The 25,060-nt window shown below is 50.2% G+C and overlaps 1 protein-coding gene across 2 annotated transcripts in view; it reads left to right on the top strand.

Moving 5' to 3' along the window:
- The window catches only part of OLFM2 (olfactomedin 2), a 60,353-nt gene that overhangs the window by 10,768 nt on the left and 24,525 nt on the right, over positions 1-25,060 (top strand). Inside the window, exon 1 of one of the 2 annotated variants that reach the window (XM_059159900.1) lies at positions 6,103-6,365. The exons of the other annotated variant lie outside the window; for it this stretch is intronic. Within the exon in view, the coding sequence (XP_059015883.1) occupies positions 6,231-6,365 (135 nt within the window). The 5' untranslated portion in view covers positions 6,103-6,230. Of the gene's footprint in view, positions 1-6,102; positions 6,366-25,060 lie in introns of those variants that run through there. 2 annotated transcript variants of the gene reach the window in all.

The following is a 25,060-nucleotide window of genomic DNA, read 5'->3' as shown; positions in this document are numbered from 1 at the left end:
AAGTGCTGGCAGATTGGGTGTTTCCTCTCTGTTTTCTTATATGGTGGAAGGGAGACAGAACTCTCTGGAGCTCTCTTTCTTAAGGACACTAATGCTTTCAGCCACCGTCATGACCTAATCACCTCCCAAAGGCCTCATCTCCAAATACCATCACATTATGGGGATTAGGTCTCAATATAGGAATTGGGGGGTGGGCCACAAACATTCAACCTAAGGCACTCCCCACCACAGTGCTTAGAGTGATGGTGGTGATAGGGAAGAAGGGATACATTCTTGGGGTGCCTGCCTGGCTCAGTTGGAGGAGCGTGTGACTCTTGATCTCAGGGTCATGAGTTTGAGCCCCACATTGGGTGTAGAGATGACTTAAATAAATAAATATCAGGGGTGCCTTGGGAGGGCGCAGTCGGTGAAGCATCACACTCTTGGTTTCGTCTCAGTATGTGATCTCAGGGTTGTGAGATCAAGCCCTGTGTCAGGCTCCAAGCTCAGCATGGAGTCTGTTTAAGACTTTCTCACCCTATTCCCCTCCCCACCTCTGTAAAATAAAAAAAATAAATCTTATATATATATAAAGAGAGAGAAAGAGAAAAGGAGAGAGAGGGAGGAAGGATAGTTTCTGGAGACATTTCTGCATCAAGATCAGTGAGCGTTGGTTTGAGTGGAGTAGGGAAGGAGAAGGAAGGATATGGGGGCACAGTCCGTAGCTTCTAACCGAGGTAACATCTGGGCCAGGACCGTGGCGGAGCAAGCAAGGAAACGGGGCACAAAATGTAAGGACTCCTCACATCAGTGCAATTGCAGGGCACATCAGGGGAGGGGGCTTGAAGGGCCAATTTAAGAATGCTCCCCCTGGACAGTTTTGTGGAGGTGTAATTTACAATGCCAAAAAAGTATGCAATTCAGTGGCTTTTTAGTAAATTTTCAGAGTTGTTCAAATATCACCCCAGTCCAGTTTTAGGACATTCCATCACTCCCAGAAGATCCCTCATACCCATGTGCAGTCCATCCCCACACCCACCCTTAGTACCACGCAATCACTAATCTAATTTCTATCTCTATTGGTTTGCCTTTTCTGGACATTTTGTATAAATGGAATCATACAAAATGTGGCTTTTTTTTTTTAAGATTTTATTTATTTCACAGAGAGAGAGAGACAGAGAGGTCATAAGTAGGCAGAGAGGCAGGCAGAGAAAGAGGAGGAAGCAGGCTCCCTGCTGAGCAGAGAGCCCAACATGGGCTCAATCCCAGGAGCCTGGGATCATGACCCAAGCTAAAGCCAGAGGCTTTAACCCACTGACCCACCCAGATGCCCCAACCTTTTTTTTTTTTTTTTTTAAAGATTTTATTTATTTGGGAGAGAGAGAGAGGGCAAGAGCCAGAGGAGGGGCAGAGGGTGAGGGAGAGGGAGAAACAGACTCCCCCCTGAGCAGGGAGCCCAACGTGGGGCTTGAACCCAGGACCCTGGGATCATGACCTAAGCTGAAGGCAGACGCTTAACTGACTGAGTCACCCAGGTGCCCCAAAATGTGGCCTTTTGTATCTGGTTTCTTTCACTTGGTGAAATATTCTCAAGGTTTGTCCATGTTGTAGCACATGTTTGTTCTTTGTTTCTTTTTATTGTTGAGTGACGTTTCCTGTATGGATGTACCACAGTTTGTTTATCCATTTGCTACTTGATGGGCGTTTGGATGGTCTCCTTCATGATGAAAAATGTTGGCATGAATATTCACATACAAGTCTTGGAATGGACTTATTTCTCTCAGGTATATGGTATTGTTGGGTCTTGTGGTAAGTTTCAGTTTAACTTTCTTTAAAAAAAAAAAAAGATTATTTATTTATTTATTTTAGAGAGAGAGTGCAAGCAGGGGCTTGGTGGGGGAAGGAGGAGGAAGAAGGAAAGAGAGAAAGAATCTCAAGCAGACTCCACACTGAGCTCATGACCCTGAGACCATGACTTGACCCAAACCCAAGAGTCCAATGCTCAACGGACTGAGCCCCTACGCACCCCTGTGTAACTGTTTAGGAAAGGGCTAGATTATTTCTCAAAGTGGTTGCAACATTTTATATTCTCCATAACAACAGGTTCCCATATCTCTACATCATCAGCAGCACCGCCCCTCTTTCTGACTGAGGTTGTTCTGGTGGGCGTCATGTGCTATAGTCCTGTGAAACACAGGTGAGATATTCAAGAAGCAGATGGGCATAGGGTCTGAACTCCAGCTGAAGATCTGAGCTGTAGATATACCTTTGGGAGCCTTAGCTATAGATTCATTTAGTCAGTCAATCAACAACACTTTTTTTGAGCACCTGCTATGTGCCAAGCACTATTCTAAGCCCTGGGGTTTCAGTTGTGAAAAATACGGCTAGGTAGGTACCCTTGTGAAACTGAAAGTCTGGTGGAGGAGACAGACCATAAACAAATAAAAATCATGTCACATGGGGATAAATGCTGTATGAGAAAATAAAGAAGAGTAAGGGACAGAGTGTGGTGGGGGCTGTTATCGTCAATGAAGTGGTCAGGGAAGGTCCTTCCGACATGATGGCCATATCACTCAGACTTCAGCTGGGGAAACAAACTGCTCTAGGTGTTTTAAGGAGAGGGAATTTAATACAGGGAATTGGTTAAGTGTAAGATGAGTTGAGAAGCCAAACTGATGGGGTTGATCAGGGCGTCCAGCAATAGACCAGAGTACAAAACTGCTTGAGGGACCTGACAGATGGGTGTTATGATGAGAAGGGGGCTCTTCTGTGGGAGCTGGGACCATGGTGGGGGATGTAGCCACCACCGAAAGCACCACAACCCCAAGCAGAACGAGCAGGGAGAAATACCCTGGCTTCTCCCCCCCTTCCACCCTCCAGTCTCCTTCCAGTGCCTCCCATTGGATAAGCCTAACAGGAAGCCAGTGTGTAAGGGAACCTGGGAAATGTAGTTTTCTGGAGAAAGGTAGGGCATGCCTCTGACCTATACATTGATAAAGCAGAGATATAAATAAAGGAACAGCTAAATGTGTATCTGTGGTAATAGTTCTGGGGGGCACCTGGGTGGCTCAGTCAGTTAAGCATCTGGCTCTTGGTTTTGGCTCAGGGCATGATTGCAGGGTGCTTGGCTGCAGCCCTATGTCAGTCTCTGAGTTCTGTGGGGAGTTGGCTTGAGGATTCTCTCTCTCTCTCCCTCTGCTGCCCCCACTCGCATGCATGCTCTCTCTCAAGTAAATTAATAAATCTTAAAAAAAAGTGTTCTGGGTAGAGTGGACAGCAATGCACAGCAAGTACAAAGGTCCTGAGGTGGGAGTGTGCCAGACAGAACCAAAACTTTGGAAGTGGGTGTGATGGTCCAGGCACTCTACACAGAATGAGATGAGTGGGGACCCAGGACAAAACCCTGCGAGACATAGACATTTAGGGAAAAGGCAGGAGACAGTGATGATGCAGCCAGAGAGGGGAGAGTGGCACTAGGAAATGATAAGGTGTTTGTGAAGTCAAAAGAGAAATTACTTTCAAGAAAGAAGGAATGAGGGGTGCCTGGGTGGCTCAGTGGGTTAAGCCTCTGCCTTCAGCCCAGGTCATGATCTCAGCGTCCTGGGATCAAGCCCCACATCTGGCTCTCTGCTTCCCCTCCTCTCTCTGCCTGCTGCTCTGCCTACTTGTGATCTCTCTCCCTCTGTCAAATAAATAAATAAAAATCTAAAAAAAAAAAAAAAAAAAGAAAGAAAGAAAAAAAGAAAAAAGAAAAAGAAAGAAAGAAAGAAGAGGGAATGATCCATGAAGACTAACCATTGGGATAACTAAATAAGGGCTCATGTGAGGCTGTGGGATGGGCAGATTGGAAGGTCACTCCTGCCTTTGGTGAGAGGAGTTTGGGAGCATTCAGGAGGCAGGAGGTGAGGCAGTAGAGACAGCAAAGCAGCTGTGAGGGTAGACCACTCCTTGGAAGAGCCTGACGGGAAGAGCTATAGGGCATGTTCCCACAGCACCAATGGTGAGTGAGAGAATGTCAGTGGGTTCCAAATTCTCTAGGCGGGGAGACCTTGGAGCCCAGAGTCTGAAATCAGACAGGCCTGGATTAAAATCTTGAGCCCCTGTTTACCTGCTGGGTCGCCTCAAGTTGGTCCTCTCTCTTCTTCAAGCCCAGTTTCCTCACCTGCAAATAGGGATGTTGCTGTACTTTTCCTGGGAGGTTGCAACTGGGGCTCAGCCAGCACATTTGCTAAGTGTTCAGCACTTGTAAATGCAAGCTGTAGTGCAAGGAGGCTAGGACACATCTCATTTTTTAAAGTTTATCATTAGTTGCAAATAATAATAAAGGCAGCTGCTACTTATTAAATGCTTGGCACGGCCCAGACACACTGCAAAGTACTTTACAAGCACAGCACCCACTCCCCTAGACACACACACACATGCTCTCCCAGCTCACTCTGCTCCAACCACACTGGCCTTTCCTTGAAGTTATCTTAGTACCTCAGGGCCTTTGCACTTGCTGTTTTCTTTGTAACTCTTCCCTCAGGTATCCAAATATCACTCTCCAACCATCCTGACTAAAGTTTACTCTCCTGTTTTGACTGGATGTTCCTTCCTCCCCTTACCCTACCTATTTTACTTTTTCTTCCTCCTCCCCCTCCTACCTCTTGTCTACCTTGCCCCATACAGTGTTTAGCTCCACAAAGGCATTTTTATCTGTTGTTCGCAGTTCCTTGCACATAGTAGATGTTCAGTAAATCTTTAATTTGATTCTCAGGACAGCTGAGCCCTTTACACATATTAGGTACATGGGTCCTCACAACCAGCCCCATTGCAGATGAGGAAACTGAGGCGGAGGGGTCTTTGCTGGGGGTCACCAGGGCTCAGCACCTGCCTCGGAGTTAAAGCTCAGAAAAAAGGGCAGTTCAAGACCCCTACCGCCGTGTTGAGTGCTTCTCCCTCGGCGAGCCCTCGGCTAGCGGCCACGGCCCGGAAAGGCCTGAGTCATCGCCGCCTCCAGACGGCGGCGGCCGCGGGCTGCGGGCGACGGCGGCGGCGGCCGGGGCGGCAGCGCGAGGTGATGCGGGGACGCCGGGAGGGGGCGTGAGTGCAGGGAAAACAGAGGAAATTAAAACCCGCCGGGTGCTCCTCCCGGCCGCCTTGCCGCCCCCGCCGCCGGCTGGTGCGTGGGTGGGTTGGGGACCGCTCTGCACTCCCCCGGCGTGGAAGGGGCGGATCCCCGAGCCCCGAGCCCTGGGGCCTGGAGGAAGGGCCCAAGTGTCAGTTTCCCGCCCCCACCCCAAGTTCGAGTTGTGAGTGGAGACCCGCCTGGGACTAGTCTGCAAAAGGCTGACTCCTCCGTCTCAGCCGCCCCCGGTTACGATGCGCCCCTCGGTGTAGTGGGAAATCCTCTGGGCTGCCCGGGTGACCCCCCACTGCCGCACCGGCATCCAAGCGGTCGCGTCCACTGGCTCTAGACCTACCACTCTGGGCTTCCCTGGTCCCGAATCCACCGAGGGGTCCCCAGAGTGGTACCGGGGAAGCCCCTTCCCCGAGGGAAATGAGACCCTGTGCTGCCCTGTTCAGGGGGCGCGCACGGGTCTCGCCTCCACGGCCCGCGACGCCTGCGCTGCCGGGTTCCAGAGAGCCGGGGTCGGTGTTCTAACCGTAGGAGGGTGGGGGCTTGCGACTCCGGGCCCCTGCCAGCTTCGGGTGGTCCGCGTGGGGCAGCTGCCCACTGAGCCCAGGGGTTGGGGGGGACGGTCGAGCGCCGAGGGCTCCGAAAGGGACTGTGCGCGGAGGGTAGCCCGGGAGTGCCGGGGGCTGGGGGGGGGGCGGGAACACCAATGGGGGGCGGGGCTGGGAATGCCGCGGCGGTGGGGGTGGGGCAGGTGGGGAACACCGCCGCAGGGGGCCTTCACCCGGGGGGCGGTCCCGGCGGGGCGGCGCCGGGGTCTGGGGAGTGGGGGCAGTCTGGGCGCCCCCCGCCCCCGCCGGGCTCCGGGCCGGAGCCGTGACGTCACGGCGGCTGGAAGTGCCCGGCGCGGAGGCGCGGGAGGGGGTGGGGGGCCGAGCCGGCGCTTTATAAGCGGAGCCCGCCAGGCGCGCAGAGCCGCAGCCGGCGTCCGCGAGCCCCCCGGCCGGCCCCGGCCCCGGCCCCCAGCTCGCGCTCGCGCCCCCGGGGCGGCTGGGTGGCGAGGGACCGAGCGCCAGGCGGCGGGCCGGAGAAGGGACGCGCGGCGGGCGGCCGCGGGGCATGAGGCGGGGGCGCGATGTCGGTGCCGCTGCTCAAGATCGGGGCCGTGCTGAGCACCATGGCCATGGTCACCAACTGGATGTCGCAGACGCTGCCCTCGCTCGTGGGGCTCAACGGCACCGTGTCCCGCGCGGGCGCCTCAGAGAAAATCGTGAGTGGCCGCCGCGCGGGGGGCACTCCCGGGGGGCGTGGTGCCCGCGCCGGCGCCGCCGCAGCCCCCGGGGGCCCCCGCCCTCCAGCTTCCCAGAGCCCCCGGCCTGGGGGCGCCCTCCTGGGGCTGGGGGCTGGGGGCTGGATGCGGAGGAGCCCCGGGACCCCGAGCCCCCCACCCCGCACCGTTTATTCTTGTTATTATTATTACTGCTTCTCATTATTAGTGAGCAGTGTCCGAGTGGCAACAACGTACTAGGCTCGCTCCGCTCCCCGCGCAGGCGGCAAGGGCTGCGCAACTGAGCCGGGTCCGGGCGAGTGGGGCGGAGCGGGAGGGTAGATTCGGGGGGCTGGGAGGGACCTTGCCTCTGAATGGGGGAACCGCGGGGTCTCCGAGCGTCTCCACCTTCAGGATTGCTGCCTGTTTCTGAGTCGTCCCGTCTCCCTCTCTGTCTTTTTCTCTCTGTCTCTATCTATTCTTTCCCCTCTGGTTTGCTTCTCACTGTTTCTCCCTGTCTTTGTCTCTCTTTTGCTCTGTCTCTGACTTTGTATCTCTTTTTGTCTGTCTTTTTCTTTCCCCTGCACCCCCTACCCCCACCGCAGCATCTCCTTCCTGGTTATCTGCTTCACCATGTGCCGAATATGTATTCCCAGAACTTGCTCTCTCTAGGAGGCAGATGGCTCTCAAGACTGGGGTAGGGGCAAGGGCTGGCACAGCCCCCAGAAGCACAGGTTGCCCCTTCCCTCAGCCCATCCTGTCCTGCTCCATCACCTTCATCCTCCAGCTTCCCTTGCCACAGAGGTTTTTTTTGGGGGAAGGGGCAGGGAGGTTCAGTGGTGATCAGTAACGGTGTTCCTGGTGTCCTGGGGAGGGGGAGAAGGCACCCTCCACTGCAAACTTACCTCGGAGTCCTCCAGATATGGCCTCCCCCTCCCACCGTCTCCCCTCTTCAGTCTGTTTGTGGGACTCCTCCCAGTAGGTGGAACTGGGATGCATGGAGCTCCCTCTCCTGCCCAGTATTTCCCTAACTTCACCAGCTCCCTGGTTCAGCCCCCCAGCGGCCACCCCCCCCCACACACACTTCTTTCTTTCTCCTTGCTGAAAGGAAAAGAAGTCTTTGCTCCCAAGGGTTGAAGGCAAGTTGGGGGGGGGTGGGTTGTTGGTGACCCCAAACACTGTGCCCAGGCTTTGTCCCACCCCTGGGGGGAAATGATATCGGGCTTGGCGCGGGTGAGGGCTTTCAGTCCAAATTCTCAGACTTGAAGCTAATGTGTGAAACAATGTCTTTATTTGTGTCTGTCACATCCCGTGATATGATTCAAGTATATCCTGGTGTGTTTATTTCGGCATGAGTTTTGGTGTGTGAGTGGGGTTGGGGGGGGGGAATCAAGGGAGAAAGTTTAGGAACTTTGCCAACGTGAGGGTCCAGGTGTGTCTTCCTGTGTGTGAAGGTGTGTCCCAGGATGAGTGTGTCCCTCATTGTGTGTCCCTCAGTGTGTCTGGGTGTGGATGTGTCTAAGTGTGTGTCTGCAGTTCTGTGTCCCTGACTGTGGGTTTGCATGTGTTCCACGATTGCATGTGCATGTAGGGATTTGTGACAGCCTTCTTGCTCTTGCCTTCTGAGGGGGATGAGAGATGGGTCTCATTGAAATCGGAAGCTGCTTTCCCCTCCCTCACTCTGACAGAGTGTGAGTGTGTGTAAATGTGTGCGTGTAATATGTCTAGCATATGGTGTGTGAGGAAAGTGTGCATAAGTGTGGAAGAGTATGTCTCTGAGTTATGATTTTGTCTGTGCTAATATGTATGTGTGTGTGTGTGCATGTAAGTGTAGACATGTGTCTTTAGAAGGGTGTGCATATATGTGTGTATGAATGGTGTGTGTGACTACCTTGTATGCATGTGAGCAGATTCCTGTGTGAACCATGGGTTTTCTATAAGTGTGTGTACATGTATGTGTACCCAAATAGAACTGGTCTTCATTCTGACCTATCTATAGCTAATAGGACCACAGTCTAGTGCTTCCATGAAGTTACCATCTGAAAGTATTACTCCCATCCCTGATCCCCACCCCATCCCTCAATCCCACTGAGCCTTGCACAAGGCTCTCTAGAGTGAGATGCCAGGAGACTTAGGATAGTACCTGAAGGGGAACTGTGACAAGACAGTGCTCTAGAAAGGGTTTTGGGAGTCTGGTAGGCTAAGGTTGGAATCCACTCTCCCCCATCTTGCTCTATGACTTGTTCTTGACTCTGGGCACCAGTGAGTTCATGATTCCGAGCTGTGGTTTCTTCATATATAAAATGGGATGATAACTCCTACCTCACAGAACTCTTGTGGGTAACAGATCTATAGCCCAGCTCCCCGCCCGCCCACCCACCCACCCACCCTTCCATCATTTCTCCATCTGTCCGTCTCTTTATCCACCCTTACATCTCTCCATCCACCTGTCTCTTCAGCCAGCCGTTGTCCATCATCTGTCTCTCTATCTCTCCTTCCATGCATCCATCCCTCCATCCATCCATCTCTGTCCGTGTATCCAGCCAGCCCTCTCTCCGTCCATCATGCAGCCATCTCTTCATCTATTCTCTATACACCCACCCTTCCATCCATTTTGTTTATTCAGCAAAACTATTGATTTGCCTCCTCTGTGTCAAGCATGTTTATGCTTAAAATCTCCAGCTCAGTGCCTGACATAGTAGATGCTCAGTTAGTGATAGGGCTCTAAGTCATACATACCTATATTTGAATCCTGGCCCTGCGCTTTACTAGCAGATGCCCGTGGGGAAGTTATTTAATCTCTCTAAGATTCATTATCTTCATTAGTCAAGGAGAGTTTAGAGTCCCCCTTAGACTATGGGATCCATGAGAAACCACAGAGGACTCCTGTGCTTTGCTCGTTACCAAACCCTAAGACCTGATGCATAGGAATGCTACAATAAATATTTGCCAAGTGACTGAACCAACATCAGATTTTCATAAAGTTTCATGGATCTCACCTTCAAGTGGAAACCAATGGCCAGGAGCATAGTAGGTGTTCAGTAAGAAGGAATTGCTTTGTTTGCTGTGATAGCCAAGTGCATAGTAGGCACAGAAGAAATATCTGTCAAGTGTCTAAATCAAGAATCTGCCCTCCTGGGGCTCCTGGCCAGCTCGGTCAGTGGAGCATGTGACTCTTGATCGCGGGGTTGTGAGTTCCAGCCCCATGTAGGGTGTAGAGATGACTTAAAAATAAAATGTAAAAAAAAAAAAAAAAAAAAAAAAAAGAATGCACCTTCCAAGGGTTGGGGAGAACAAATGGAAATTACTAGGCACATCCGAGGTGCTCAGTAAGGAGTTGTAGAAGAGTCTAGTCCACCAATGTGGGTTAACGGAGGGGTTTAGGGACCCAGGTAGCAAGAATTCCCAGTCATAGGGCAGAAGATTGGATGCCGGTGTTTGACTTAATAAAGGGGTTCTGTGCTGAGGTGGGGGTGAGCCCAGACCCTCTGGACATTCTTGTCTCAGGATTTCCCTCCCTGATTCAATCTAGAGAAGCAGCTTAGCATTCTAGGAGGTTCTAAGAATGCTATTATAGGCCGTCTCTGGAAAGGAATGGGGAAGAAGCTTCCACCGCTTCTACCTTTGTCCAGCGCTCAGCCATAAACCATCCCTGTGGGGTGGGAGCCCTCGGCGGAATGGCTCCTCACCTGGACGTCATAAATCCAGAACCAGACTAAAAGCTGTCAGCCCCTTGCTAGTGGCTGCTGTCATTACAGCGACCGAGGAGAATTACCTGCATCTTGTATGTTAGAATTACCTGCATCTTGCCCATCCACTCACCCTTAAAGGCTAGAAAAAGGAAGGGGAGATGAACAAGAGGTATTCCGTTTCAGAGGACTCTTTTCCTCATGGGAGGAATGGGGGGGAGGGTCTGAGCAGCTATGTGCAGATTCCATGTCTTTTCTTGGCAGTTTCCTGGGTGGGGTGAGGGTGGGGGTGGAGGTGGGGGTTGGGGTGGAGGTGGGGGTTGGGGTGGAAGGCACCAGAGACTCCATATCAGTCAAGAGAGGTCAAGGTACACAAGGTACCATGTGGTTTAACACAACACAGGTTCGTTTCTCCCTTGCACTTTATATTTATTGTTGGCTGGAGAACTTTATCCACAGTAGTCATTCAGGGGCTCAGGAGGATGGAGGCTGTGTGGGGAATGATCACTGAAACAGAAAAGGGAGAGGCACAGCAAATCCTGCCTCAGTTCCTAAGGCTCTACCCTGGAATGTTACTTTGTCACATTTCCTTGGTTCACACAAGCCGCATGGCATGCCTAACCTCACAGAGGGCGAGAAGTGTGGTTCTACCTTGATCTGAACAGAGAGAGGGGTGGCCAGATCCTTGTGAACAGCCCTAAACAGCACCCTACTCTGCTGATTCCTCCCCCTCTTATCTGAATTAACAAGAGCTCTCTTGGAGCATATCTCCACTTGTTCATTCACTCATTTATTCAACAAATTCTTATCGACCACATACTTTATGCGTGTCAACTATTCTAGGGACCAGGGGCAAAACAGTGAACAAAACAGACAAATACCCTTGTCCTCAGGGAGCTGACATTCTAGAGCCAGGATAGGGAGAAATAAATAACCATATAGATAAATCTATAATATTTTAGATGGTGATGCATGTACAGTGAAGAAGCATAAGAGCAGAGTAAGGGGAGTGGAGAGTGAGGAGGGATTATTTTAGATTGAGTGGCCCCTCTGAGCAGGTGACATTTGGCCAGAGATCTGAAGGAAGCGAGAGAGGGCTCGTATCTAAAGGAAGAGAGTTACAAACAGAGAGAAGAGCAAGTGCAAAGGCCCTGAGGTGGGAACATGCCTGAAATTTTGGAGAAACTGAGGAAACCAGTGGTCAAAGCAGAGTGAGAGAAGGGGGGAAAGCAGTTGGGGATGAAGACAGGGAGGTGGTGGGGGAGCTGCGTCATGTTCAGGGATGGGGCAACCTTGTAGGGATGTTAGTTATTTTTTATTTTTTTAAATTTTATTATTTTTTAAAGATTTTATTTATTATTTGACACAGAGAGAGACACACACGGTGAGAGAGGGAACACAAGCAGGGGGAGTGGGAGAGGAAGAAGCAGGCTGCCCACTGAGTAGGGAGCCCAATGCAGGGCTTGATCCAAGTACCCTGGGATCATGACCTGAGGTGAAGGCAGATGCTTAATGATTGAGCCATCCAGGCGCCCTCGGATTTTAGTTTTTAACCTGGAACTGCTCATGCTTTCCATTCCTCCTTGCAAACTTCTAAGATACTCTGGACAGTCCATTATTTATCCTGCTACCTGGTTCACTCCCGCTATAATGTCAGCTCCATGAGGGCAGGGCTTTTTAAAAATTTAATTGAGGGGCGCCTGGGTGGCTCAGTGGGTTGAGCCGCTGCCTCTGGCTCAGGTCATGATCTCAGGGTCCTGGGATCAAGTCCCGCATCGGGCTCTCTGCTCAGCAGGGAGCCTGTTTCCCTCTCTCTCTCTCTGGCTGCCTCTCCATCTACTTGTGATTTCTCTCTGTCAAATAAATAAATAAAATCTTTAAAAAAAAAAAAAAAAAATAAAAATTTAATTGAATGTTGTGGCCCTAGTGCCTGGCTTAGGGCCTAGCAATAGTAGGTGCTCAGTAAACACGTGTTGAGTGAATAAGTGGAATTCCAGGGAAGGTTCTGAGCGGAAGAGGGATAGGACTTGGCTCAGATGTTCAGTTTCCCGCTGGCCCCTATGAGGAGGGCAGACTGGGGGTGGGGGGGGAAGCGTATGAGGGCGGGAGCCAGAAGACCAGGGAGGAGGCCACTGTGCTGGTCCAGGTGAGTGATGATGGGGGCTGGACCAAGGTGGGGGCCAAGGGAGTAGAGATAAGTAGGTATACTGTGGATTTGAGCCCCCACCTACCATATCTACCTGCTCCTAAATTGTAAACTTCCAGCTTTTGCTCAAACACTTCAAAGCAGGAGGAAACATTTATTGAGCACCTACTTTGTACCGGGAAGGGTTCTGGACTATGGGACATAGAGATGAATAACATCCCCGACTTCAGTCAGATTGCAGCCTTTTCAACAGTGACGTGACATGGTATGTGTGATAATAAGCATATTTCTGGAGTGTTATAGGGGTGCAGAGGAGGACACTGAAACTAGCCAGGGTGCGGCTGAGGTTTTCTGGAGGTGATGGTACTCACACCAGGTCTTACATTTGAGAAGGAATTGGCCAGGCAAAGACAGAACAAGAAGGAACAGAATGAACAAAGGCTCAGAGGCAAGGGGCATCCTGGTGTGCACAGAGAGACCAAGCAGTTCAGAGTTCCTGGAGATCTATGTTTTATGCTGGGAGGAGTGTGGGAGTGGCCTGAGGCACCACAGGGGTCTGTGTCATGAAAGGATTTGGTTGGAGGAACCTGTACTTCATTCTGAGTGTCAAAGGATGGCAGATTTGGAGGGATTTGGAGCAGAAAAGGAATATGAAGTTGCCTGTTGCCTTTTTTTAAAAAAAATTATTTCCTTATTTTAGAGAAAGAGAGTGAGCATGAGTGGGAGCGGCAGGGGGAGAGGGAGAGAGAATCTCAAGCAGACACTACACTGAGTGTGGAGCCTGTCACGGGGCTCTATCTCACGACCCTAAGATCACAACCTGAGCTGAAACCAAGAGTCAGCCCTCAACTGACTGTGCCACCCAGGCGTCCCTTCCTGTTGCATTTTTAAAGAGCTCTCTAGTTGTTAGAAAATCCTTCTAGATTGTGAGTGTGAAATTTGCCTCCTTTGAACTTATGCCTACCTTACTTGAACCAAATCTAAACTGCTGACACTGGTCCAACTTACTAAGCCTCAGTTTCTTTATCTATGAAGTGGGGATAATGGTAGAATGTTCCATGTAACACTGTGCTTAGCAGTGTACCTGACACATGGAAGATGCATATAAAGGTTAACAATTTTAATTATTATTGCTGTTATTATTTCAAGACCCTACCTACTTGAGTCTCAGGTCTTGGACCACTCTTCCATCCCTCCTCTTATTCCTGTCACCTCTGGAACTTTGCATTTGCTTTGCCATCTCGGGGAATGTCTTCTAGCCTGCTCCTTCTCACCACGCAGGTCCCAACTCAAATGTTACCTCCTCAAAGAGACCTCCTTTGACCACCCCAGCTAAAATGTCCCCACACTGTTATTTGGACCTGTTCTATTTTCTGCCCAGCACTCATAATTATCTGAAATCATCTTGATAATTATTTGCCACCAACAGAATAGAAGTGCCATGCAAGCTCTTTGTCCCTTTTGTTTATTACTGGGATTTTCTCCTTTAGGGCAGTAGGTGTGTCCTCAATGGTCTCAGTTCTTTCTTCCCCCATGAGACTACTTAGCCCTTCTTCCTCCTGATGGCACCTCTGAACTTTGAAGAGTATTTCTGTGATTTCTGAATCTTTTCCTAAGGATCAGAAGTGTCTGTTTGGGGGCACCTGGGTAGCGCAGTGGATTGGAGCCTCTGCCTTCGGCTCAGGTCATGATCTCAAGGTCCTGGGATCGAGCCCTGCATCAGGCTTTCTGCTCACTGGGGAGCCTGCTTCCTCCCTCTCTCTCTCTGCCTGCTTCTCTGCCTACTTGTGATCTCTGTCTGTCAAATAAATAAATAAATTAAAAAAAAAAAAAGAAGTGTCTGTTTGTCTTTCTTTCTTTCTTTCTTTCTTTCTTTCTTTCTTTCCTTCTTCCTTCCTTCCTTCCTTCCGTCTTTTTATTTTTTATTTTTTATTTTTTTTAAAGATTTTATTTATTTATTTGACAGAGAGAAATCACAAGTAGATGGAGAGGCAGGCAGAGAGAGAGAGAGAGAGGGAAGCAGGCTCCCTGCTGAGCAGAGAGCCCGATGTGGGACTCGATCCAGGACCCCGAGATCATGACCTGAGCTGAAGGCAGCAGCTTAACCCACTGAGCCACCCAGGCGCCCCCCTTCCGTCTTTTTAAAGATTTATTTATATTTAGAGAGAAAGAGAGAGAGAGAGAGAAAGCGGGAGGAGGGGCAGAGGGGGAGGGAGAGAGAATCTTGAGCAGGTTCCCCACTGAATGCAGAGCCTGATGTAGGGCTCAACATGGGGCTCCGTCTCCCAACCCTGAGACCATAACCTGAGCTGAAATCAAGAGTTGGACGCTTAACAAATTTGAGCCACCCAGGCATCCCAGAAGCATCTGTTTCTTCAAGCTTCTTTTCCTGTGCCCTTGTTTTTCAATCCTTCTCTGTTTGAACGGATGTCTGACGATGTGCACTTTGCCAACTTCCCACATCAAGGCATGGAGTAGTCTTGCCATCAGAGAGCAGAGTCATTCCCACCCCGCAATCACTGAGTCCCTCCATATGCCAAGTCCTGTGCTAGGGACTGGAAATAGAGCAGTGAAAAGGGAGACTGTCTCTTCCCTCTTAGAGCTTCATAGGGAGACATAGTGAATGTGGAATTGTGCAAATGGCTATAAAATCACAGTTTGGTAGGGGCCACGGAGGAGAAGATATGTAGCCGAGATTGCGAAGGGGTGGTCAGGGAAGGCTTCCCTGAAGAGGTGACATTTGCCCTGAGATATGAAGGTTCAGTAAGAGTTGGGCAGAGACGGAGCTGGTGAGTTGGAGGGAGGGAGGCCGAGAGAACAGGAAGGTGTTGAGGTGGGATGGCAGGTGGTGTGTCTGAGGGGCTGGTGAGTAGGTAGCGGCCTGAGCCCATAGGGTGTTCCTGACTACCTAGATCTTGTGCACCCCGAGTTTGAGGCCAACATAAGAAATGGCTTGAGGTGCAGCCTGTCTCTACAGTCAGCACCATGGACAGCCACAAAGGGATGGTGGTCTAGGCTTTAGGGCCACTCGCGTGTGGCTAAAACTGTCTTTCTCTTCCAGAGGGAGGATCTGGTTTCTGTTTCTTGGTGTCTTTCATGCCCCCAGCATCCTTCTCCCCTCTGACTCTGGATGGCTGACACCTCTTTGTGCAGTACCAGTGGGGAGCAGCCACAAAGCTGGGCGAGGAAGAAAAGCAGCCATCTGGGGGAGCCCCAGGCGCTTTAAGAGAGTTTGATGTGGGCTCGGGTCTTTCTGTGTGTGGGAGGGAAGAGGCTGCCATGGGGAGACCTCAGGGGGCAGGCTGGTTCCCAATCTTGTCTCTCTCTGCCTCACCTTGGATACTTCACTGTTTTAAAATTCTGTCTTTTGAATCTCTGTTTCTGTCCATCTTTTTCTCACATTTTTGCCTCAGCCATATTCCCCTCTCTTTGTCTTAACTGTGTATTTACAACACATGGTTGACATTCAGTAACTGTTTGTTAAGTGAATGTTGGTGATTATCTCTGTCTGCCTGTGTCTCAGTGTCTGCCTCTCTTTCTCATACTCTCTGTCTTTTCTCTATGTTTCTGTCTGTCCCTAAGTCCTCTCTGTGTGTCTCTGTCTTTGCTTCTCTGTTTCCCTTCTGTCTCTGATTCTGTCATCTCTGCCTCTTGGTGTCTCTGTCTCTATATCTGTTCCATCCTTATCTCTAGGTCTATATCTGTCTATCTCCCTCTGTCTGTCTGTCTGTCTGTCTGTCTCTGGGATCCTGTTTCTATGTTACCATAGTTGCTGTATCACAGTCCAGGTCTCTTACAGGGGTCGGGGGAGAAACCAGAATTCTCAGACCCAAGAGGGCTCTTGAGACAGGACAGAGCCAGAACCCGTGGTGGGTGTTGGCAGGATTCAGTGAATGAGACAGGAGGAGCCAGACCAGTGTGAGCCCATGAAGGCCCTAGAGGGGGCCTGGGATATCTGGACCCCCAGGGGTGCCAGGGATTAGAGCCAAGCTTTCATGGGATCTCACGGTGAGGTGTGGGTGGGCGCCTGAGCTCCAGGTGAGCCCCTTTCCTCCACCCCCCATTCCCCCTCCCCTGCTGCCACCGAGGAAGGCCTCCCTCTAGGACCCAGCCATCAGGACCCAGCCATCAGGCCCCAGCACTGGCTCCAAGATGGAACAGCTGTCTGGGCTGCAGCTGCAGAAGCTCATTTTGAACAAGGGAGATGATTGCAGGGGTGATTGGGGGAGGGAGAGAGAAGAGGAGAGTAGCAGGGGCCAAAGAGGAATCAGGCTTGATTGTTGCTGCTGCTGCAGTGGCTAGTTTGCCCAAGAGATGAGGAGACCAGGTGAGGCAGGAAAAGGCAGAGGAGCTGTGGTCCATCTGGTCTCCCTGTTGTGTAGTTTCTCCTCCTGTCTCCGGCAGCCTCTCCCACTTCCCTCATTTTGGGGCCTGCATCCTGACTCTGCTGGCATCTTGTGACCCCCCTGTTACCTGCTGTGCTGTCTCCTGCCCTGTGTTGTTTCCCTATCTCTCTCCACCCATATCTCTTGGTCTCTCTGCCGTAATTCCGCCTGGATCTCTGTCTCTCTGAGCCTCCCTGTCTGTCCCTCAGCGCTGCTGTCATTGTCAGAAGCACGGCTAGGGTTCAAGCAGCCCTTTGGATTGCTCTTTCTTTTCTTGTTGTTTCTGCGATACTCAGGGGCTAGAGATGGAGACAGCAAATTCCCATGAAACAATGGGTTCGTGTCCTTCAATAAAGGGATATTTACAAAGATATCTCAATTAGGACTAATTAATTAAATGAGCCACTTCCCCTGCCCTCTTCCCCATCCTGTGGTCCCGCAGCCTCCTGGGAGAGAACCAGCCAATGAATAGATAGCAGGAGTCTGGTGCTCAGGCGGTGTCTCAATGTTTAATTTATAACCGCCTTCTCCCCGCTGCCCCATCCATCCATCTGGAAGGGCAAGGTGGCCACAGGCGTGTGGCCTCAGGGGTGGAAGCTGGAGACCTGCCAGCTCCCCCGAGCCTGCTGGAGCACATGGATGTCTGTTGGAGACTGCCCTGCATGCTGTTATGTGTCCTAGCGTGTTTGAACGTGTCAGGGCATGTCTTCATGGCAGGCATGCCCCTTTGTAGAAGGAGAATCTGATGGTGGCCGGGCATGTCTGAGCCCATGGGATGTGTTGGAGCAGGGCGGAGCGTGTCTCTCACATGGGAACGTCTGAGCATAGCACGCCTGAGTGTGTCGGGGTGCCACAGGACACATGGAGCCCAGCAGAGGATGTGGCTCATGCCAGGGCCTGTCGTAGCATGCACGCTCACATGCCGTGCTCTGGAGCTCTGCACTGGCAGGCGAGGCGTCTGTCCTTGAAGGCAGGACAAGATGTGTCTTGCAGACCTCGGTGGCAGGAATAGAGGAGGCATGACGGTATCTATGGCTTCCAGGAGGAACTAGTCAGGCAGCCCTGCAGCTACACACTCGGAATTTCCCCAGCACCTCCAGCATCGCTGGGCCAGCAGGGTTGAATTCCAGCCCTCGATGTACCGTGTGCTCCTCTGTTGCAGCAGCTTCCTTTTCCCAGTGCATCGCTTCAGGATCCCTGGTTCCCCCACTGCTGTGGTCCTACCGGTTCCCTTAGGATTACTTCTCAGCCTTACTCAGAGGAGTTATCAATGCAAAGGGAAAAAGTTGCTTCTCGAGTTTTATTTTCTGGCTAGTAAGCTCCTCAGTATAATGCTCATCAGCCTGGGATTGGGGCCCTCAGTGTTCCGACCGAAAGGATGAGGCCATCTTCACGTATAAAGACAGGTTTGATGATGTAGCCCTCAGTGTAATGCCCGACAAGGTAATGCAGCCCACAGTATAATGACCCATCTGTTGATGCAGCCCTCAGTGGAGCACTCTGATGGGTGATGCAGTCTTCTGTACCATGACAGCTCTGGAGATGCACCCCTTTGTGCAATTCCGTGGTGGTTTGGGGGCTGTAAACATCTCAACAGGCAGTGGCTGGGACGCCTTGGTGCAGTGAGAAGGAAGAAGAGTTTGCTCATTACGGTGAGTGCATTCTCTGGCTCTTCCAGGAGGCCAGGATTCCCCAACCCTGCTGGCTGAGGCCGGCTCTATTAGCCCTCGCAAGTGCCATGTGACCTCAGCAGGACATCAGGCTTATTAGTAAAGCATAGATTCTGCAGGAATATTTCAGGACTGACTGCAATGCTAATGAGTTAGTCAGGGAGACCTAAGAGCGCCACCGACAGAATGTGCACAGATGTCAGTTCCTCTCAGTTCCTGAGAGAAGTGTGCGAATGTTCGCGGATGCAGGTAGACACAGAAGGACATCGAGAATTATACCTGCGAAAGCGTGACTCTTCTTTAACGTTTAATTCCAGTGAATTCACCTGTTTCACCTGGTTTTGTTGGATGGATGCAGATCTGTGACATGTTCGTGGCTTCTGGGGAGACATGCATGTGGGGTCACGTAGAGGGTCATGGGTATCTTACAGGGAGGCATTCACATGCGTGATCACACATGGTGGTGGAACTGGTTGTGGGATTAGGCAACATGCATTTACGGACGTGGATCTAGAGCCGCGCGTGGACACGGACGCGGACACTCAGGGAGAAGGCAGGAAACACAAACATATGTGTCTGTGCACACATGAAGACCGATTATGCAGATTGACTTGGGGGCTTGTGAATTGTGCGCAGAGCATATGGGAATAGAACGCTGATGACTGTTTCAGAGTGAAGGGAATGTTCATGGCCAGTCGGCGACAGTGTGAGACATACACACTTGCACTTGTCCACTGAGGCACATCAGGCTTTGCCTGGGTTTACACGAGTGTGCACCTGTAGACGTGGCTGGTCACAGATGAGCCTGGATGTTCTGTGTGTCCAGAACACAGATGCTCACCGGCGCCTGTAGATAAACACAGATGTCTACACAGTCAGAACTCCTGTGTACCCCAGTGTCCACAAGCTACTTTAAAAAAAAAAAAAAGATTTTATGTATTTATTTGACAGACAGAGATCACAAGTAGGCAGAGAGAGAAGGGGGGGAGGCAGGTTCCGTGTTGAGCAGAGAGCCCGACCTGGGGCTCGATCCCAGGACCCTGAGATCATGACCTGAGCTGAAGGCAGCGGCTTTACCCACTGAGCCACCCAGGTGCCCTCCTCCTTTTTTTTTTTTTTTTTTTTTTAAAGATTTTTATTTATTTATTTGTCAGAGAGTGAGCACCAGCAGGGGGGATGGCAGGCAGAGGGAGAAGCAGGCTCCTCTCTGAGCAAGGATTCCCAACTCGGGACTTGATCCCAGGACCCTAGGATCATAATCTAAGTGGAAGGCAGATGCTTAACTGACTGAGCCACCCAGGTGTCCCTCCACATGCTACTCTTTTGGGAAGTGAATGTCCAAGCTCTCCTCCTCCCCTCAGTTTCTTGGATTCCTGGCAAAGTGAGATCTCAAAGCCAATAGGAATGGCCGTGGAGTCCCCAGGTCCTTTTCAGAAGAACAGGGAGGGGAAATCTAAAGGCACCTGGGGACCTGGGTGGCCCAGTGACACCATCCAGGAATATAGTGTCCTGAGCCCAGCCGCACTCCCCAGACTGTTTCAGTTGAGATTCTCCCCTATCGATGCCCTCCTCCCATCAGAGCTAATTATGGTGGCCAGTGCTGGCAAATGGTTGGAGTGCTTGGCACAAGGAAGAGCCCAGTGAATGTTAGGGACCATAATTATCACTGAGCAGCATCATTATTACCATTATGAATATTCTCCTTGAAATGCAAAGAGATCCTTGTCCTTTGTGTCTAGTTTTCCAGCCTTTTCTCTCATCCCCCCGACGGTCCTGTCCTGGCACCCAGCGCAGCGTCCCTCAGGGCTTCCAGCTTTGTCTGTTTCTCTCCTGCTCTCACTTGAGAGAATCAGTCCTTGAAAGCCATGGTTTCCTTTCTCGTTGGTTGGTTCTTCCCTGACATCCCTCTTTGTTCTCATTTGCCTCTAAGCATCACAGTCTGGTCTGTCTGCCTCGGTTTGGGTGGGTGTCAGAATGTGTTTGGAATAGAAAGCCCCCTAAAATGGCCTGGTTTAAGAGGAGCTTTAGATAAGGAATGCAGGGAGTCTCACAAAACCCAGTGCCCAGGGCTCCAGGACCTTGGAAAGCCATCGCTCACACACTCACTTCAATTCAGTAGCAAATGCTTACTGCGCACCTACTATGCACCAGGTAGAAAGAGAAACAAGACGCTTGCTCTCGTGGAGCTTGCATTTTAGTGGTAACGGGGAGAAGTTATAATCCTGTAATAGCGCTGTGCCAAGAGTTAAACCTGGGCAAGGCATGGTGGCAGAGGTTGGGATGCTTTGGATTCAGGAATGAATCCCTTCTCTCCTATCCCCCTCCACTCTGGGTGCCCCTCAGTCCAGAAGCCCCTGATCCTCTTCAACGCCACAATCCCACATCTTTTAATTGCCTTGACCTTCACATTCTAAACCCATCTCCCTGGAATGGAGAATTTGCCCGTTTCAATGTGTATCAGGAATCAACTTGTCCAGTTTGCTGAGACTGGATACCTTGGGTACCAGGGAACATGTTGTTATGGAGGTCTCTTTCTCAGTAGGGATTTACAGGTAGGAGCCTTCTCTTGGAAGGGAACCTGGGGGGGGCAGTGATAGACACCCATCTTTTACTCATGCATTCATTCATTCACTGGACAAGCTGATTGGACATACCTAGAGTCCCAGATGCTATTGTAGGTGCTGAGACACAGCTGTGAATATGACGGATCTGTTTCAGTCTTGCAATGTGTATTTTATACTGGACACAAACTAAACATGTAAGCAAATAAATATAAACAGGTTCATTTCAGATAGATAAGCGCTGTAAAGACAACAAGGAGATGGGGAAGAAAGTAGCCAGGAGGCTTGTTTTGTCAGGACATCTGGGCAGGCTCTCTGGGGAGGTGACATGTTTTTCCGTCTTCATTGAGATGTAACTGGCATCTAACATTGTGCAAGTTTAAGGTGTACGATGACATGATTTGATACACATATATATTGTGAAATGATTACCACAATAGGGTTAGTTAACATCTCCATCACATAATTACCTGTGTGTGTGTATATGTGTGTGTAGTGACAACTGAAGATCCACTTACTTAGCAACTTTAAAAAAAAAAAGATTTTATTTATTTATTTGAGAGAGAGACCGTGCACAAGCAGGAGGGGAGGGTCAGAGGGAGAGGGAGAAGCAGACTCCCTGCTGAGCAAAGAGCCCAAGCGGGGCTGTGCCTGGTCCTGGGATCACGACCTGAGCCGGAGGCAGACACCCAACCAACTGAGCCACCCAGGAGTCTGAGTTGTTGGTTTTTATTCTAAGTGCTGGACCAGTTGCAGTGGGGAAGAGTGCCATGATCTGACTGACTCACATTGTTGGAAGATCCCTCTAACTTCCTTGTTAGGGAATGGGTTTCAGGGAGTGAGGGTGGAAGCAGGGAGGTGAGGGAGGAGGTAACCACAGGAGTCCAAGCAAAACCAGTTGTGGCTGTGCCAAGATAGAAGCATCCAGAATGGTGAGCAGTGGGCAGATTTGGTACATGTTTGAAGTAGAGCCACCAGGACTTGCTGATGGATCATATGTGAGGGTGAGAAAAAGGAACACAGGAATGGGATGGTAGCTGGAGAGAAATATGAGGCCCAAGGGGAGTTTCTTTTCTTTCTTTCCTTTTAAAAAAGATTTTATTTATTTATTTGAGAGAGAGAGAGAGACGACAAGCAGGGGGACAGGCAGAACGAGAGGGAGAAGCAGGCTCCCTGCTGAGCAGGGATCCCGATGTGGAACTTGATCCCGGGACCCTGGGATCCTGACCTGAGCTGAAGGTAGATGCTTAACCGACTGAACCACCCACGTGCCCCCTAAGGAGAATTTCTAAAAGAAGTGGGGACCAGAGCTGGCCAGATGACAGCTAGGTCATCCTATCTCTTAATAGCCAGGAAGAGATGATGGTCTGCACCCCCTTCTGTGCTCTATGGAAAGCCAGTGTCTCCTCAAGATTTCCCCCCTCCCAATGGGACGTATATTCTCTTGATCATCCCTTGTCTTCAATGCCCTGCTTCTGCTGAATTATTATTCTCTATTTGGCATCTTGTGCCCTTTGGTGTCTGCCCTGACCTTTTATAGACTGAGAGCTCAGTCCTCGAGGTGATGGAGAGCCTTAAATGCCAGGGAAGACACTCAAACTTTATCCTGAGAGCAGTGGGGCCATTTTTCCACCCATGTATTTATTCAACAAGTACTTGTGAGGACCTACTATGTACATCACAGGAGAGAAGAGGTGAGTCAGGCAGACAGAGTGCGTGGGGCATCCTTCAAAATGGGGAGACAGGTAATGGTCAAATATTCACAAATAAGTATAAATGGCAGCTATGATAACAGCTTTCAGGAAAAGATCCATGGTGTTATAAGAGCTTCTAATAAAGGGATTTGATGTAATTTGGAAAGGTGTAGAAAGCAAGAGCTGGGATCTGAAGCTAAGAGCAAAGGGTGCTCTGGACAGAGGGAACTTCTTACGGAAGGCAGCTATGCTCACCACTATACCACCAACGCGGAACTTCTTATGCAAAGGCTCTGGGGTGAGAGAAAGTGTGGACAGTATGACAGATTAAAGAAGACCTTGGAGGGTAAGGACTGTGTGGGATGAAAGCAGAGATAAGTAAAGTTACGGTAAAGCTGCAGGGCTTTATGGTTGTGTTAAGGACTTTTGTCTGTATTCTAAGAAAAAAGAGAATCTACTAATGAGGTTTTGGTTGGGAGGATGTTATAATCAGATACGCATTGTGAAAGTTCCCTGAGGTTCTCATCTGTAGAGTAGAAAGGCAAAAGAAAAGGTCTATCAGGGTAGACCAGACAGACTTTCTGAACTGTGAGAGTAGACCGTTTGGACTCAATTGGACTACTGAGTGGTGATAAAGATAGAGAACCAGGGTGCCTGAGTGGCTCACTCTGTTGAGTGTCTGACTTTTGATTTCAGCTCAGGTCATGATATTGGGGTGTGGGATTGAGCCCCCGTGTCAGACTTCACACTCAGCAAGGAGCCTGCTTGAGATTCTCTCTCCCTCTTTTCTGCCCCCTGCAAATCAATCAATCAATCAATCAATCACACTTAAAAAAAAAAAAAAGATGGAGAGCCATGCATGAACACAAAATACCAAGAAGTTAAAATCAATGAGACTTGATGAGGGAATGGAAATGGGGGTGAGCATAACGCCCGGGCATCTGAACCACTGACTTGGCGGCAGTGGGAGGGGGCGGTGCTGTGAAGATGATGAGAACTAGGTTCAAGAGAGGAGATCTTGCATTTCATTTTGAGTATGTTGGGATTGAGATGCTTTTGAGACAACCAAAGTGGGGCAGGTCAAAGAGTCAGCGGTATATATGGGTTTGGAGTTCTGAAGACATTTATGCATGCAGGTGGTGATGGAAGCTTTGGCAAGGGTAAGTGGTTCTCAACTGGGAGGCGATTTCACACCCAGGAGACATTTGGCAATATCTGGAGACATTTATTGTCACAGCTGGGATGGGGTAGTTCTGGCATCTAGTGGGTGGAAACTGCTGAACACCCTACAGGGTGCAGAATTGTTACCAGCCAAAATATCACTAGTGCTGAGGTTGAGAATCCCTGGTTTAGAGTAACATTTAATGACTAGGTGGATGATGAAGAAAAGGAGATGTGTCGATGTAGGAGGGAACCATGCAAGCGTGTGTCATAGTGTCCAAGGGAAGGAAATGTATCAAGAAAGCGAGAACACTCAACAGAGTCCGATCCTGCTGAGAGGTCAAGGAAGGTGGTGGGCTGAGAAGTATGTCCATTGGATTTAGAAACATGGAGGCTGTTGGTGGACTTCGCAAGAGCTGTGTTGGTCATATGGTGGGGTCAAAAACTAGGTAGGAGTGGTAGAGGAGGGAGTTAGTGTAGGCAACTAGGGAGAGGGAAGAAGTAGGAGACAGATGGAGGGAGGAATCAAGTAAGGTATTTTGGTTTTTTAATAGGAGAGACTTGAGTTCTTTAAAAACTAATGAGAGAGATCTGCCTGCAAGGGAGAAGTTGAATATGCAAGACAAAGACAGGATATTGATTGTGTAAGACTCCCAAGAAGGGGGAAAGGGACAAAACAAGAACAGCTGCGTGAACCTGAAGATGCAGGGCAGTTCCTCCACTGCAGCAGGAAGTAAGGGCCAGGATGGGGAAGAAGTTTGGAGATAATGACAGGAGAAGAGGGATTCTTTTTTTTTTTTTTTTTTTTAAGATTTTATTTATTTATTTGGCAGACAGAGATCACAAGTAGGCAGAGAGGCAGGTTGTGGGGGAGGGAAGCAGGCTCCCTGCTGAGCAGAGAGCCTGATGCGATGCGGGGCTCAATCCCAGGATGCTGGGATCATGACCTGAACCGAAGGCAGAGGCTTTAACCCACTGAGCCACCCAGGTGCCCCGGGATTCTGTTTTATGCCTCTAATTTTCCCTGGGAAATCAAGGAAGGTTAGAGGAGAATGGAAAATGTCTAGAGTCTTTCTGCTTAGTTCAAGTGGCCCCATGACACCTGTGCTGCACCACCATGAAGAAAGCCTTCTTCAAAGTCCCTTCCTGAACTCCTGGCCTGAGGGTTGGCCTCTGGGCCTAGAGAGAGCTCAGATGTCCAGCTCCAGAATTTATGAGGTAAGACTTGTGATTGGTTCCCATAAAGTCCCCTGTTCTTGAAGATTAATGCCGTTTGTAATAGCCCATCAAGAAAGCCTTGTAATAATCCTTGAAAAAGACCCATAAAATCCACTTTGATGAACTTCAGGTAATGACATTGGAAAATAAAGTTCCCCTACCCTCGTTAATCCC

Source organism: Mustela lutreola, chromosome 2 (assembly GCF_030435805.1).
Source record: "Mustela lutreola isolate mMusLut2 chromosome 2, mMusLut2.pri, whole genome shotgun sequence".
Lineage (NCBI taxonomy): Eukaryota > Metazoa > Chordata > Mammalia > Carnivora > Mustelidae > Mustela > Mustela lutreola.
Note: the sequence above shows the minus strand (reverse complement) of the source record. Positions and strands in the feature narration are given on the sequence as shown.